Genomic DNA, 16,840 nt, shown 5'->3' with positions numbered 1-16,840 from the left:
ATACCCACTTACCAGTGATATTGTATGAATAGTAGAAGCAGTTGCTGTTGAGTTGGCAGAGCTCCATCTCTACAGTTGGTGGACATTCCTTCTGTTCTCCAGGCTTCCGTAGTAGGTAAGCTCTTCTTTCCCGAGTACTGTTCCCAGTGCATGGCTAAGAAGAAGATGACGGAAAAAGGACCATGAATACCTTCCCCTTTGTTATTAAATAATTGCATAAAACACACTGAACTGTAAATATGTAAAAATGTTATTTGTTTACATATATCAACTGAAGTTAAAAGCCGTTATAGGATGGTTAATCTTGCTGACGCACACATATATCTATCACTGTAAGTGAAAAACTCATTGCTTCATACTTTTATAAAAACAATAATAAAGAAATATTGAAACCTATTGAGAAAGACATAAGAAGTAATGAACAGTTCTACATATAGTAGGTGTCAAAATATGGATTACTTTTATTTTCATTTCGTTACATCTGCATATTTTCCATCTTTTTTTTAATTTGAAATGATGTTATTGTAGGACCATATTTTTGTTGTTGTAATATTTGGAGATATTTGTTTTTACTGTATGGAGGCAGGAGTGTGTCACGGATCCTGAGTCTTAGCTCTGGTTTTGTTTAGTTTCCTGATTTATTTTGTTACTTCCAGTTTAGTTCCTGTCTGTATTAGTTCCGTTCTGCTTCACACCTGGTCACGTGTCTCACCAGCTGCTGCCTATTAATCATTCAGGGAATCCAGTATTTAGTCTCCAGTACTGATCCAGTGCAGTTGCCAGATTGTTTGAGCTTCATACAGTACCAAGTCTCCAGCACTCTTGTCTAGTAAGTCTTGCCTGTGAACCGAACCTTGATCTTGTTTTGACCCTGCCTTGCCTGCTCCCTTGGTTTTGTATTTGAACTGTGTGGAACTGGCTTCCGTTTGCCTGATCCCTGCTTGTACTTCAAAACCTGCCAGCCTCTGTACCAACCTCAGCCTGTTTGACTATCCAATGAGCATTAAAACCCATAAACTGTCATCTGCATTGTGTTGTGCTTTTGGATCCTACACCGGGCCTTTGAAAGAAAGTTTCCAAATTGTAGAAACAAAGTGCAGCTATGTCAAAAAAACATTTTCAATTTGTGAGGTATTACATTACAGTCTGGTACAGCCTCCATTACAGTCTGGTTCGCTGCAGCTTGGCCAGAGACCAGGCCAAACTGCAGCGTGTCAGACTCAGCGTCTCATCCATCAGGACCAGGACCTTGCGCCACAAAAACAGCTTCTTCCCAACTGCTGTCAGTCTATTGAATTGTGCCACAACTCTCCCCAGCTGACCCTTCCTAACCCAAGGACAGTAACTGCCAGTTTACAGATCACACTACCTCAGACCACATGCACACTCACTTCATCTAACTGTACATATTCTGTATATATCTATAATTTACTTTAATCTATCCTTCATGTTCACTACTATGTCATGTTTGTATGTGATGCACCACCTGCCAACACCAAGACAAATTCCTAGCTCTGTAAAGTGCCGTGGGCTTCTGCCATGACATGACAGACATGCTAACTCGCTGCCACCTTAGCACAATCACAGCTTTGTTTGGCGAAACCATGATCGTACCGAAGAGAGGAAACTTTGCGGAGCCTGTTTGGTAAAAGTCAAACTATCAAACATTATCACTGTGAAGACGAGTACAGTGCATTTCTTACAAGTGGACATGGACTCCAGGCTCCCCATTCTGACAACACGCAGTCCTCTGGGCAGGGCAGCCAGATCTTACGGGCTCCCAGAGGCATCTCCTCTGGATCACAGAGATAATCTTCCACTTGCTCAGAGGGCCCATCTACTGTGTTCAGCATACACCTTCACAAAGAACAGAAGGAGAGTTAGGAGTTACTTCTATCACAGTAAGGGATGTTTTAGAGTGATTGCTTCAGACAAGGCGAAAGCAGGGAGGACTCTTGTGTAACTGACTGAAGGTGACTGACCCTGACTTTGCATGCGTGACCCACCTTCTAGGGAAACTGCCTCTTTAATGAAAATCTATAACCTCAGTGTAAGTGCAGTAAGTGCTGAAAGGGAGAAGCAAGTTGTAGTTTGACTCCTCTTACTTGACTTTCCTGGTCTGGACACCTTCACCACAGTTTTCCTTCAGGTCCATATTGCTGATCTTCCACACACTCCAGGGTTCTGTAACCCAGATGTACTGTCCACAGTCACTGAGGCAGGGCACTACCTCGTACACCTGACACATATCAACAGTTCTGTCACATACATTATGTACACTTAAAACATCTAACATTCTCAAAAATGTAATGTTATTAAACCTACCTGAGCCTGTGGACAAATCCATTCACCAAACAGCAGAGACGCGATGGAACAGAGTAAAATCATTCTCATTGTTATTATTATTAGATAATTTAAATTAGGTGTACCGGATAAACAACACATATCGTAGTCCAGTAAATATTACACCTCCCACCTGGTTGACATGGTCCAGTTTGGGACACGGCCTCCCTCCGTTGTAGGGCTTTTCTCTGAGCCACTTGGAGCGAACCTTCACACCACTACCACATGACTTGCTGCAACGTGACCAGTTGGACCATTCGCTCAGTTTGCAGTCAGATGGGCAGGGGATGATGCAGGCCTCCTCAATATAGCCTTCCCCAAAAAAACCAAACTGTTCATATAACCAGCTATTGAAATTGAAATTGCAGTACGATAGTAAGTTAAATAATCAATACCAAGTTACCTAATGTTACTGTTTAAATGACTGAACCCCCAGAAAGCCTTTTTTTTCTTGTGTGTGTTCTGTTCTACGGTTCAACAAGCAGCATGTATTAAGCTGAATGTCGAATGTTGATGGACAGTTTTGCTTTTTCAAAAGGCGTATATAAGGAATATGTATACTCCTCGTGATTATTGGTTTATTTATGTTGTTTTGGTTTTATCTGAAATGTTCGGGATTTCGTGGAGTTTTGAGTTTTGCGTGGGGGGTGGGGGGTAGAGAAAGTGGAACCAGCTGCTGAAACCGAACAAATCAGTGAGGCAAAACAACACAATATAAACAGGCACAAAACAAATAAATAAACATAGATACACATACTGTACCGTTGTTGACTGTTAAATAATCTACAGCAGGACCTCCAGCCATTGAATATTAGTGCTGTACGTCTATGTATGAAAAACAATGGTGGACAGAGCAGTTGCGCTCGAGCAGGCTGACTCCGCACCCTCTCAGCAGGACTTTTGCTGGGGCAGGTACAGAGGAAACCAGGAAACAATAGTTGTATTCTGTGAGCCCAAGGCAAAAGTCCTCTGAGATGTTTCAGAAGCTATTTGCAGAGGAATAAATGATAATTTCTCTGCATAGATAATATGGAGGAATCTTAATGTCCCTTCATTTTTACATACTACACAAGGTCATTTTTGTCAACCCCCATTAAAAATCGGTGAAGTTTTCCTTTAAGGTTCCTGGTTCTTTCTAAACTTACCTTCACTAGAGTAGTACAGGTATAAGATAGATTGGAGCCCTCGTGCGCAAACACTATGTCTGTAGATGAAGGTATTCACCATATAAGTCTATATGGTTTGCGCCTGCCAAGAACAAAGGACCATAAACCAAACCAAGGCTTCAGTCTTCAGGATGCGACACCAGGGGTATGGACCGAAAGGATAAACTCTCACTCACCCTTTTACCTCTCTTTCTGTGACCAAAGCTCCACAGTTGACCATGATCTCTGAAGTGACAGCTCAATGTCAGGAACTTTAACACATCCTCTATTTGTGCACTGGGCTCATACTGTACAGTACATGCACCTCAAAATGACCACAGAATCTGTCATACATCATGCTTAAATTCACAAGTACTGTAACATGAGGCTGTGTCTGATCAGCTAACACGACTGTACTATGACATATTTATATTCAGTCCTATAGTTTATAAGCTACTGCAGCAGAGAGAGACGAGCCAATTTTCTTTCTGTTCTGTTCTCTTCTCTTCTATTTCATTCCTTTTATCCACTGACATCACACTGATGCTGATCACTGCTTCATCTGGTGGATCAATGCTCCATTCCAACATAGCAGCTATGCAACAACTACGTCACCATGCGGGGGTCAAGCTTTGTGTGGCACTTGTCTGAACCAGCTAACAATTGATCAGACATTAAACTAGGGCTGCAACAACTAATCGATATTATCGATAATAACTGATAATGGAAATGATCAATAATGGTTTCCCATTATTGATTTGGTGGGCTGCTCATTTTACGATGCAGCGTAACAATACTGACGAAGAAAACCGATAAACCGGCAGCAGGAGAAAGGTTACATCCTAATTACTTAATGTAAACATAAAATATTAAATAAAGACAACGTTAACCTCCAAGTCATGCAAAGCTCAGGTCAAGGCTTGTAAATACTACAGCGATGTACGAGCATGTAAGAAGGAAACAAAGTGTCATGACTGTAGCAGCGGGAACAAACACCGTGTCTTCATCATGTGAAGAAGCTTCATTAATGGCTGCTGTGTAAAAAGTTAGTTTGGAAGGAATATTTATTTTTACCCGATTAATCAAAAAAAGAATCGACCGATTAATCAGTTATCAAAACAATCATTAGTTACTGTCCTATATTAAACTGCAAAGTAAATAATTGTTTTTATTTTGTCCTTTTCAGTTCCAGACAATACAGGAAAATAAGGAATAACTGAGTTTAATTGCATTACTCACCATGGCTGTTGCAGTGAGAGGTCTCCACTATGTGGTTGTCCTGATCGTAGCACACCATGGCCTGGTAACGATATCCTTGGCCACATTCCTTGATGTCAGCTTGGACCTTGGTTCCCAATTGCCCATCCACACGGCTGCCTTCAGGCAAGACACAATCTGACCAGTTGCCCACAGGCTGAGCATTGTATTTGTTACATGGACAATACTGGGTCTCGCTCAGTGGGTATGTCTGGGAGTTTTTACACTGGTCACGTTTTTTGCTTTTTCCTGCAGGATTAAGAATTTTCCACATTGTGATTATTGAACAAAGAAATTCAACAAATCTATTTGAGCCAGTAAATCCTCCACAATCATAGATCAAATTGGAAAGGTCTCTCCAAATCTAGAGGTGACCCTAAAGTTTTATCCCTCACCCAGCAACGTCCTCTTGCGTGTTCTGACACCAACACAGTTGAGTGTGCAGGAAGAGAACTTGGACCAGCTGCTAAGCTGACAGTCCTCCTGGCAGGGCAGCTGGCAGGACTGGGTGAGAGGTGGCATTGAGCCAGCTGACTTCATACAAGCCTCAATGTCTGATGGCCCTCCATCTTGCTTCTGGCATGAAACAGCTATAAAGTAAAGAGGTACAGTGGTCAGCAGACACAGAGGCAGGCAGCATGCACACAGTGACAAACACTGAACGAACAATGGCACATAAGGACAGGTAAACCAACATAGGACCAAGAGGAATGAGTCCTTAAATCATGAAGTAATGAGCATAGATGAATGTGACAGACATGATGAACAGACAAAACCCACAGCACCTTCCACAGGGCCGCATTGTAACAGTATGTAACTACTGGACAGTGTCAGGTACACACACTCTATTCTCACCCTCCGCGGGTGGTCTCATCCACTTTCCAAGCTCGGGTCCTCTACCAGAGGCCAGGGAGCTTGAGGGTTCTGCGCAGTATCCTTGCTGTTCCTAGGACTGCACTTTTCTGGGCTGAGATGTCGGATGTTTTCCAGGGATCTGTTGTAGCCACTTCTCCAGTTTGGGGGTCACTGCCCCCAGTGCTCCGATCACCACAGGCACCACTGTGGCCTTCACCTTCCAAGCCTTCTCCAGTTCTTCTCTGAGCCCTTGGTATTTCTCTAGTTCTCATGTTCCTTTTTCCTGATGTTGCCATCGCTTGGTATTGCCACATCCACCACTACGGCTTTCCTCTGTTCTTTGTCCACCACCACAATGTCTGGTTGGTTCGCCATTACCATTCTGTCAGTCTGGATCTGGAAGTCCCACAGGATCTTGGCTCGCTCGTTCTCTACCACCTTGGGAGGTGTTTCCCACTTTGACCTTGGGGTTTCCAGTCCATACTCCGCGCAGATGTTCCTGTATACTATGCCAGCCACCTTGGGTCTTGTCTGGTGTGGTAGATCTGGGCTTCTATGGCTCTGGTGCTCAGGGCCTGCTTCTGTGCAGCCAGGATGAGTGCCTCTGTGCTGTCCTTCAGCCCAGCCCTTTCAAGCCATTGGTAGGATTTGTTGAGATCAGCCACTTCAGTTATGTTCCGGTGGTACATCCAGTGTAAGGGCTTGTCCTCCCATGATGGTCCCTCTTCCAGCATCTCATCCTCTGTTCTCCACTGCCTGAGACATTCACTTAGCACGTCATCTGTCGGAGCCTTATCCTTGATGTACTTATGGATCTTGGATGTTTCATCCTGGATGGTGGTTTTCACACTCACTAGTCCTCGGCCTTCTTCCTTGCGGCTAGCGTACAGTCTCAGAGTGCTGGATTTGGGGTGGAACCCTCCATGCATGGTGAGGAGCTTTCGTGTCTTAACATCTGTGGTCTGTATCTCTTCCTTTGGCCACCTTATTATTCCTGCAGGGTATCTGATCACTGGCAGGGCGTAGCTGTTCATTGCCCGAGATTTGTTCTTGCCATTGAGCTGGCGGTTAGCTTCGGTTAGCCATTCTGGGTGAGTCCCATCCCTTAGCAGCTGGTTCATTTGTGCTGCCAGGCGCTCATGGATTGCAGTGAGCTTCTTTAGCCAGTAGGCGTGGATCATGTCAGGGCCAGGTGTTGTCCAGTTTTTCATACCTGAGACTATTTTTTGGATGTCTGCCACTGTGATAGTCACTGGATTCTGTTCAGAGAGGTTGCTGTGGTCTTCCCTCAGATCCAGCAGCCACTGTGCATCACTGTTGTGTGATGCCTGTCTTTCCCATATACCCTTCCAGTACTGTTCAGTTTCCAGCCTTGGTGGGTCTGCTCTGCTGTTATTACCCTGCCATTGAGAGTACACTTTCACAGGTTGTGTCGCGAACAGCCGGTTTATTCGTCTGGCTTCGTTATCTCTGGTGTATCTCTTTAGGCGGCTGGCCAAGGCTTGTAGCCTTTGCTTGGCAGTTTCGAGTGCTTCAGGTATGGGCATCTGGCTGTACCTCTTGGACATCGGTCTTTTCATTGCACCTCTCTGGGCCTCTGTCGTTTGGCTCACTTCCTTTTGAGCTGCCTTGATTTTTGCCTCCAACCTTCGTTTCCATGGTGGGTATTGTTTCTCATGGCTCCCATGGTTGCTCTTATAGCCAAGAACCTCTAGGATCACTGATGCTGAAGCGTATATCAGCTCATTGGTTTCTGTGATTGTTGTGGTAGGGATCGCTCTCAATGCTGCATTTACATCTTCCACGAGACTTTCTGATGGAACTTCACATAGCCGTTGTAGTTGACTTTGGGGTTGCCTGTTCAATCTCGCCATGATCTTATCTTTCAGGTCAGTCGCTGCCTCGCTCAGCGTATCTGTGCTTATTGGGGCTTCCCTAGTCAGAGGGGTTACATGCAAAGAATGTGCGGTGAATGGGAACGGAGAAACCCACATTCAACACTGACGGCCAAGCAACTAGTAGCTCAGTGTTCCAACATCCACAAACGGCAACTACTATTACAACTTGAGATTCACGAGATACAGCACAAATGCTACGGCAAGGGGGAACCAGGACGCCAGGTCAGAGGGGAGATCCCATCATCTCCCCTACCGGAAATTGGGTACGAAGCCCCAATGAGCACAGATACGCTGAGCGAGGCAGCGACTGACCTGAAAGATAAGATCATGGCGAGATTGAACAGGCAACCCCGAACCCCACTACAACGGCTAAGTGAAGTACCACCAGAAAGTCTCATGGAAGCTGTGAATGCAGCATTGAGAGCGATTCCTACCACAACAATCACAGAAACTAATGAGCTGATATACGCTTCAGCATCAGTGATCCTAGAGGTGCTTGGCTATAAGAGCAACCATGGGAGCCATGAGAAACAATACCCACCATGGAAACGAAGGTTTGAGGCAAAAATCAAGGCAGCTCGGAGGGAAGTGAGCCAAATGACAGAGGCCCAGAGAGGTGCAATGAAAAGACCGATGCCCAAGAGGTACAGCCAGATGACCATACCTGAAGCACTCAAAACTGCCAAGCAAAGGCTACAAGCCTTGGCCAGCCGCCTAAAGAGATACACCAGAGATAACGAAGCCAGACGAATAAACCGGCTGTTCACAACACAACCCGCGAAAGTGTACTCTCAATGGCAGGGTAATAACAGCAGAGCAGACCCACCAAGGCTGGAAACTGAACAGTACTGGAAAGGGATATGGGAGAGGGAGGCATCACACAACAGCAATGCACAGTGGCTGGTGGATCTGAGGGAAGATCACAGCAACCTCCCTGAACAGAATCCAGTGACTATCACAGTGGCAGACATCCAACAAAGAGTCTCAGGTATGAAAAACTGGACAGCACCTGGCCCTGACATGATCCACGCCTACTGGCTAAAGAAGCTCACTGCAATTCATGAGCGCCTGGCAGCACAAATGAACCAGCTGCTAAGGGATGGGACCCACCCTGAATGGCTAACCGAAGGGCGAACAATCCTGATAATGAAGGATCCCTCAAAGGGTACAGTCCCATCCAACTACCGGCCAATAACCTGTCTCTCCACAACATGGAAGCTCATGTCAGGCATCATCGCAGCTAAGATAAATGGGCACATGGGTCAATACATGAGCGAAGCACAGAAGGGCATTAGTAAGGATACCAGAGGAGCCAAACACCAACTCCTGGTAGACAGAACAGTCGCCCAAGACTGCAGAGTGCGACACACCAACCTGTGCACAGCCTGGATCGACTACAAGAAAGCCTATGACTCAATGCCACACATGGATCACTGAATGCTTGGAGCTGTACAACATCAATAGAACTCTAAGGGCCTTCATTGCAAACTCGATGAGGTTGTGGAGAACCACCCTTGAAGCCAATGGGAAGCCACTTGTCCAAGTATCCATCAAATGTGGCATATACCAAGGAGATGCACTGTCCACACTGCTGTTCTGCATAGGTCTGAACCCCCTCAGCCAAATAATAAGCAAGACTGGCTATGGATACTGACTCCGGAATGGGGTCACCATAAGTCACCTCCTCTACATGGATGACATCAAGCTGTACGCTAAGAATGAGCGAGACATCGACTCGCTGATCCACACCACCAGGATCTACAGCTCGGACATCGGGATGTCATTCGGGCTCGAGAAATGTGGGAGGATGGTGACAAAGAGAGGCAAGGTAATCCACACAGAAGGGGTCTCACTCCCAGAAGGAACAATAGCAGACATTGAGGACAATTACAAGTACCTTGGAATACCACAGGCAAACGGCAACCTTGAACAGGCAACAAGGAATGCGGCAACAGCCAAATACCTCCAACGAGTAAGGCAAGTCCTAAGAAGCCAGCTAAAGGGCAAGAACAAATCCCAGGCAATAAATAGCTACGCCCTGCCAGTGATCAGATACCATGCAGGAATAATAAGGTGGCCAAAGGAAGAGATACAGACCACAGATGTTAAGACACGAAAGCTCCTCACCATGCATGCAGGGTTCCACCCCAAATCCAGCACCCTGAGACTGTACGCCAGCCGCAAGGAAGGAGGCCGAGGACTAGTGAGCGTGAGAGCCACTATCCGGGATGAAACATTCAAGATCCATAAGTACATCAAGGATAAGGCCCCGACAGATGACGTGCTGAGTGAATGTCTCGGGCAGTGGAGAACAGAGGATGAGATGCTGGAAGAGGGACCATCATGGGAGGACAAGCCCTTACATGGGATGTACCACCGGAACATAACTGAAGTGGCTGATCTCAATAAGTCCTACCAATCGCTTGAAAGGGCTGGGCTGAAGGACAGCACAGAGGCACTCATCCTGGCTGCACAGAAGCAGGCCCTGAGCACCAGAGCCATAGAGGCCCAGATCTACCACACCAGACAAGACCCAAGGTGTAGACTGTGCAAAGAGGCCCCTGAGAGGGTCCAGCACATAACTGCAGGGTGTAAGATGCTGGTGGGGAAAGCATACATGGAACGCCATAACCAAGTGGCTGGCATAGTATACAGGAACATCTGCGCAGAGTATGGACTGGAAACCCCAAGGTCAAAGTGGGAAACACCTCCCAAGGTGGTAGAGAACGAGCGAGCCAAGAGAGCCAAGAATGGTAATGGCGAACCAACCAGACATTGTGGTGGTGGATAAAGAGCAGAGGAAAGCCGTAGTGGTAGATGTGGCAATACCAAGCGATGGCAACATCAGGAAAAAGGAACATGAGAAACTAGAGAAATACCAAGGGCTCAGAGAAGAACTGGAGAAGGCTTGGAAGGTGAAGGCCACAGTGGTGCCTGTGGTGATCGGAGCACTGGGGGCTGTGACCCACAAACTGGAGGAGTGGCTAAAACAGAAAAGTGCAGTCCTAGGAACAGCAAGGATACTGCACAGAACCCTCAAGCTTCTTGGCCCGAGGACCCGAGCTTGGAAAGTGGATGAGACCACCCGCGGAGGGTGAGAACAGAGTGTGTTGTGTGTGTGTTATATATACATATAAAAAAAAAAAAAAAAAAAAAAAAAAAAAAAAAAAAACTCCCTTCTCACCCCACGCGGGTGGTCTCATCCACTTTCCAAGCTCGGGTCCTCTACCAGAGGCCAGGAAGCTTGAGGGTTCTGCGCAGTATCCTTGCTGTTCCTAGGACTGCACTTTTCTGGACTGAGATGTCGGATGTTATTCCAGGGATCTGTTGTAGCCATTCCTCCAATTTGGGGGTCACTGCCCCCAGTGCTCCAATCACCACAGGCACCACTGTGGCCTTCACCTTCCAAGCCTTCTCCAGTTCTTCTCTGAGCCCTTGGTATTTCTCTAGTTTCTCATGTTCCTTTTTCCTGATGTTGCCATCGCTTGGTATTGCCACATCCACCACTACGGCTTTCCTCTGCTCTTTATCCACCACCACAATGTCTGGTTGGTTCGCCATTACCATTCTGTCAGTCTGGATCTGGAAGTCCCACAGGATCTTGGCTCGCTCGTTCTCTACCACCTTGGGAGGTGTTTCCCACTTTGACCTTGGGGTTTCCAGTCCATACTCTGCACAGATGTTCCTGTATACTATGCCAGCCACTTGGTTATGGCGTTCCATGTATGCTTTCCCTGCCAGCATCTTACACCCTGCAGTTATGTGCTGGATCGTCTCAGGGGCCTCTTTGCACAGTCTACACCTTGGGTCTTGTCTGGTGTGGTAGATCTGGGCCTCTATGGCTCTGGTGCTCAGGGCCTGCTCCTGTGCGGCCAGGATGAGTGCCTCTGTGCTGTCCTTCAGCCCAGCCCTTTCAAGCCATTGGTAGGATTTGTTGAGATCAGCCACTTCAGTTATGTTCCGGTGGTACATCCCGTGTAAGGGCTTGTCCTCCCATGATGGTCCCTCTTCCAGCATCTCATCCTCCGTTCTCCACTGCCTGAGACATTCACTCAGCACGTCATCTGTCGGGGCCTTATCCTTGATGTACTTATGGATCTTGGATGTTTCATCCTGGATAGTGGCTCTCACGCTCACTAGTCCTCGGCCTCCTTCCTTGCGGCTAGCGTACAGTCTCAGGGTGCTGGATTTGGGGTGGAACCCTCCATGCATGGTGAGGAGCTTTCGTGTCTTAACATCTGTGGTCTGTATCTCTTCCTTTGGCCACCTTATTATTCCCGCAGGGTATCTGATCACTGGCAGGGCGTAGCTGTTTATTGCCTGGGATTTGTTCTTGCCATTGAGCTGGCTTCTTAGGACTTGCCTTACTCGTTGGAGGTATTTGGCTGTTGCCGCATTCCTTGTTGCCTGTTCAAGGTTGCCGTTTGCCTGTGGTATTCCAAGGTACTTGTAACTGTCCTCAATGTCTGCTATTGTTCCTTCTGGGAGTGAGACCCCTTCTGTGTGGATTACCTTGCCTCTCTTTGTCACCATCCTCCCACATTTTTCGAGTCCGAATGACATCCCAATGTCCGAGCTGTAGATCCTGGTGGTGTGGATCAGTGAGTCGATGTCTCGCTCGCTCTTGGCGTACAGCTTGATGTCATCCATGTAGAGGAGGTGACTTATGGTGGCCCCGTTCCGGAGTCGGTATCCATAGCCAGTCTTGTTTATTATTTGGCTGAGGGGGTTCAGACCTATGCAGAACAGCAGTGGGGACAGTGCATCTCCTTGGTATATGCCACATTTGATGGATACTTGGGCAAGTGGCTTCCCATTGGCTTCAAGGGTGGTTCTCCACAACCTCATCGAGTTTGCAATGAAGGCCCTTAGAGTTCTGTTGATGTTGTACAGCTCCAAGCATTCAGTGATCCATGTGTGTGGCATTGAGTCATAGGCTTTCTTGTAGTCGATCCAGGCTGTGCACAGGTTGGTGTGTCGCATTCTGCAGTCTTGAGCGACTGTTCTGTCTACCAGGAGTTGGTGTTTGGCTCCTCTGGTATCCTTACCAATGCCCTTCTGTGCTTCGCTCATGTATTGACTCATGTGCCCACTTATCTTAGCTGCAATGATGCCTGACATGAGCTTCCATGTTGTGGAGAGGCAGGTTATTGGCCGGTAGTTGGATGGGACTGCACCCTTTGAGGGATCCTTCATTATCAGGATCGTTCGCCCTTCGGTTAGCCATTCAGGGTGAGTCCCATCCCTTAGCAGCTGGTTCATTTGTGCTGCCAGGCGCTCATGGATTGCAGTGAGCTTCTTTAGCCAGTAGGCGTGGATCATGTCAGGGCCAGGTGCTGTCCAGTTTTTCATACCTGAGACTCTTTGTTGGATGTCTGCCACTGTGATAGTCACTGGATTCTGTTCCGGGAGGTTGCTGTGGTCTTCCCTCAGATCCACCAGCCACTGTGCATCACTGTTGTGTGATGCCTCCCTTTCCCATATACCCTTCCAGTACTGTTCAGTTTCCAGCCTTGGTGGGTCTGTTCTGTTGTTATTACCCTGCCATTGAGAGTACACTTTCGCAGGTTGTGTTGCGAACAGCCGGTTTATTCGTCTGGCTTTGTTATCTCTGGTGTATCTCTTTAGGCGGCTGGCCAAGGCTTGTAGCCTTTGCTTGGCAGTTTCGAGTGCTTCAGGTATGGTCATCTGGCTGTACCTCTTGGGCATCGGTCTTCTCATTGCACCTCTCTGGGCCTCTGTCATTTGGCTCACTTCCCTCCGAGCTGCCTTGATTTTTGCCTCCAACCTTCGTTTCCATGGTGGGTATTGTTTCTCATGGCTCCCATGGTTGCTCTTATAGCCAAGCACCTCTAGGATCACTGATGCTGAAGCGTATATCAGCTCATTGGTTTCCGTGATTGTTGTGGTAGGGATTGTTCTCAATGCTGCATTCACAGCTTCCATGAGACTTTCTGGTGGTACTTCACTTAGCCGTTGTAGTGGGGTTCGGGGTTGCCTGTTCAATCTCGCCATGATCTTATCTTTCAGGTCAGTCGCTGCCTCGCTCAGCGTATCTGTGCTCATTGGGGCTTCGTACCCAATTTCCGGTTGGGGAGATGGTGAAACCTCCCCTCTGACCTGGCGTCCTGGCTCCCCCTTGCCGTAGCATTTGTGTTGTATCTCGTCAATCTCAAGTTGTGATAGCAGTTGCCGTTTGTGGATGTTGGAACACTGAGCTACTAGTTGCTTCGCCGTCAGCCTTGAATGTGGGTTTCTCCGTTCCCATTCACCGCACATTCTTTGCATGTAACCCCTCTGACTAGGGTTACTTGAGTAGTAGCATTCCAACAGTTCTCTGTTCTCGCATCTCAGCCATTTCTTTCTTGTTCCAGTAGCCCACTTCTCGCCAAGGTGCTCTGGTTCCCCAACACCTGACGCAGACCTTGTTAGACCGGGCGACGTCTGAGCCGGTATCTCATGTGGTTCATTGTCTCTCATGATATGAGGTAGGCGGTAGCTTGAAGGGTCTTGCCCAAGGACCCACACTGGATGCCTATGCGCCCTAACGGGGATTCGAACCGGGGACCACCCGTATACAAGTCTTGCGACTTTACCGATTGAGCTATCCAGTGAGCTATATATATATATATATATATATATATATATATATATATATATATATATATATATATATATATATATATATATATATATATATATATATATATATATATATGCTCTGTATATATATATGCTCTGTATATATATATGCTCTGGATTAAAAGTGAATTAAGTGAAAACATGGATGTGTGCATAAATGTGTGTATGCGTGCGTGCGTGCGTCTAGGTCTCTGCTCACCTCGGACTTGAAGTCCCAGTCCACATATTTCCTGAGCTCCTGGACTGTCCTGACGAACAGACCAGGGAACAAGCTGACATCGTCGCCACCTATGTGTTCTCCATCTTGAGTAGAAGTGAAAGCGACATCATACACATGTAGCAAGATTTACATGTCCACTATGATAAAAAAAAGATTACCTGTATCCTTGACAGACAGATGGAGCCTCACACTCTCTGTCCTGGCTCAGTACTTCAGGGCAGTCCAGTCCCCCATTGGTTGGTAACTGAATTATGACACGCTTCCTGTTCTGTTTATTCTTAGTCTTTCCACCTAAGGGAAACCACATTATAGAATTCACTTGTTTCCGAACTGTGCTTTTATAAAAAGCAACAGATACATTTACTGAGCTGCTCCAGAGTATCATAGATTAACCTAATTATAGCATGTATAACAACACAGGAAATTACATTGAATGCATCAGCATCATGTATTTTCTGCAATCCAGTATAAGCGAATGGCAGATTAGTATATTAGGTATATTAGTGCAGGTCTGTTTACTCATCAGATTTCCACAAGTACATAGCTGATGTTAGTGAGTCCATTTACTAATTTCACTCTTGAATCAAAGCAATGGGTGCAAGGTCTTGATGATTGTTCTGTTTGTTTTCCACAAATAGTGCTGATTGTGTGGCTGTAGGAGCAGGAATGTGGTAAACCATATGGAGGACAACTCAGTGTGATTTGTCATTGTCAGCCCATCCATGTTATTTATATATTCATAATTAAAAAGGGTTATATAAAAATGGGAGGTGGTTCTGACTGTTGCATTTAGAAGAAAAAAAAGACCTGTCCAACTCCAAAGAAGCAAATCTTAACCCTTCTTTTTTTGCACTGCGTGCCGGTTCTAGCATGCCGCTCAGTTCAAACGCTCCAATCTCGAGGATGAAGATCTTTAATGAGTTAATAGCGTGAAGCCTATATAAGCTCACAGCATTAATACAGATGGAGCGGTTCGTTTTCGCTGATTTCAGTCGACTGTCAGTGCCCTTTCTGACGCTGATCACACACTTATCACACCCTCATGAGCTGATTGTCAGCAGCCCCCCTCCTTGTTCTGTCTGGGGAAGGTGTTAAAAATGTTAATGAGGCCACCCTCATTTTAGCACCAAAGACGCAATTCCAGGGTAAAACCAAAAGGTGGAGTTTTAGTATCTGACCTGTAGAGTTAGGGTCAATTACCAAGTAAAAAACAGCGCGACAAACTATCCGCCAATTTAAATAATAGATAACTACCTCATTCTACGGAAAACAATCAACCATCTTACCATTCTGGATAACACCGAAGAAAGTTTCGAGTACATCGACTAGTGCTTTAAGCGTCTGGTAATGGGGAAAAAGGACACGGCTCCAAACAAAAGATCCTGTGCGTCTGACTCACCTAAGTCACCTGAAGCTAGCTAACTAGCTAACAAAAACATCACGGACATCCTGGAGTCCATAGAGAAAAAAATAACAAGCTTCGACGCGCGTCTGGCGCTAGTAGAACTCCTCCACAAAGAGTTTATGGTTCTCTGCGACTCCCTGGAATTTAGCCAGCAGCAGGTGATTTCTCTGACCACCGAGAGGCCCTGAAGGGAACGGTGCAGTCCCTGACAGAGGATGTGGCTCAGCTAGCGGCGACAAACTGTACGTCAACGGAGAGCTCTACCGGGACCGGGAAGCAACTCCATGGCTCTACTAGCAGGTGGTATGTAACAAAAATGGTTTAATATAAAAGGTTTGTTGAAAAATAATAGATGCAATGCAACTAAGTGTTATAACTTTACATCCAGTATTTAAACTTGTTCCCCCGCAGATGTTTCATGTAAATGTTTATTGTCATTCTAATGTCACTCATTAATCACTCACTTTCCTTTCACTTTAATTTTCCTTCCCTTTACTCTTTTTCCTTCACCTACTTTCACTCCATACTGTGTACATCCTTCTTTTCTCTATTCTTCTCCCACGTAGTCAGCCAGCTATGTAGCCCTCCAGCAGCCACACACAAACATCTACTGCACAGGGGAAACGCATGCACATACATAGATAACACACAACTCAGAATACACAGGTACTTAAGGTTAGCCACACACCTAAAGTCTGTCACACTACATACACACAAGAGTAGTGATCCACAGCAGTCAGGTAAGATTTGACACCACTGAAGATTGTCACCTGGAATGTACATGGAATCAATAAGAAGGAGAAACGATTTAAAATATTTAATCATTTGAAAACCCTACAAGCAGACATTTCTTTACTACAGGAAACTCATATTCCCAAAATTATAAATTACACTCTGGCATCAGCAGAGTTCCCACATGCTTACTTAGCCGGTTACAATTCTAAACAAAGAGGGGTCACCATCCTAATAAATAAAAAGATTAACTTTACTCATAACGATACCATTGTAGATCCAGAAGGGAGATATATGATCATTAATATCTTGATAGGAAACATTGAATATTGCATAGCTAATG

At 46.1% G+C, this 16,840-nt stretch overlaps 1 protein-coding gene across 1 annotated transcript in view; it reads right to left on the bottom strand.

Annotated features, from left to right (window-relative positions):
• Window positions 1–16,840, bottom strand: part of thsd7aa (thrombospondin, type I, domain containing 7Aa) — a 63,453-nt gene that overhangs the window by 17,493 nt on the left and 29,120 nt on the right. Inside the window, exons 10-18 of the mRNA XM_029166320.3 lie at window positions 14,519–14,651; window positions 14,340–14,443; window positions 5,141–5,335; window positions 4,728–4,994; window positions 2,477–2,655; window positions 2,326–2,331; window positions 2,106–2,239; window positions 1,704–1,857; window positions 13–154 (exon numbers count right to left, since the gene is read on the bottom strand). Of these exons, the coding sequence (XP_029022153.1) occupies window positions 13–154; window positions 1,704–1,857; window positions 2,106–2,239; window positions 2,326–2,331; window positions 2,477–2,655; window positions 4,728–4,994; window positions 5,141–5,335; window positions 14,340–14,443; window positions 14,519–14,651 (1,314 nt within the window). The remainder of the gene's footprint in view (window positions 1–12; window positions 155–1,703; window positions 1,858–2,105; window positions 2,240–2,325; window positions 2,332–2,476; window positions 2,656–4,727; window positions 4,995–5,140; window positions 5,336–14,339; window positions 14,444–14,518; window positions 14,652–16,840) is intronic.

The sequence above is a fragment of the Betta splendens genome, chromosome 11, assembly GCF_900634795.4.
Source record: "Betta splendens chromosome 11, fBetSpl5.4, whole genome shotgun sequence".
Classification (NCBI taxonomy): Eukaryota; Metazoa; Chordata; class Actinopteri; order Anabantiformes; family Osphronemidae; genus Betta; species Betta splendens.
This window is presented reverse-complemented; position numbering and strand designations above follow the sequence as displayed.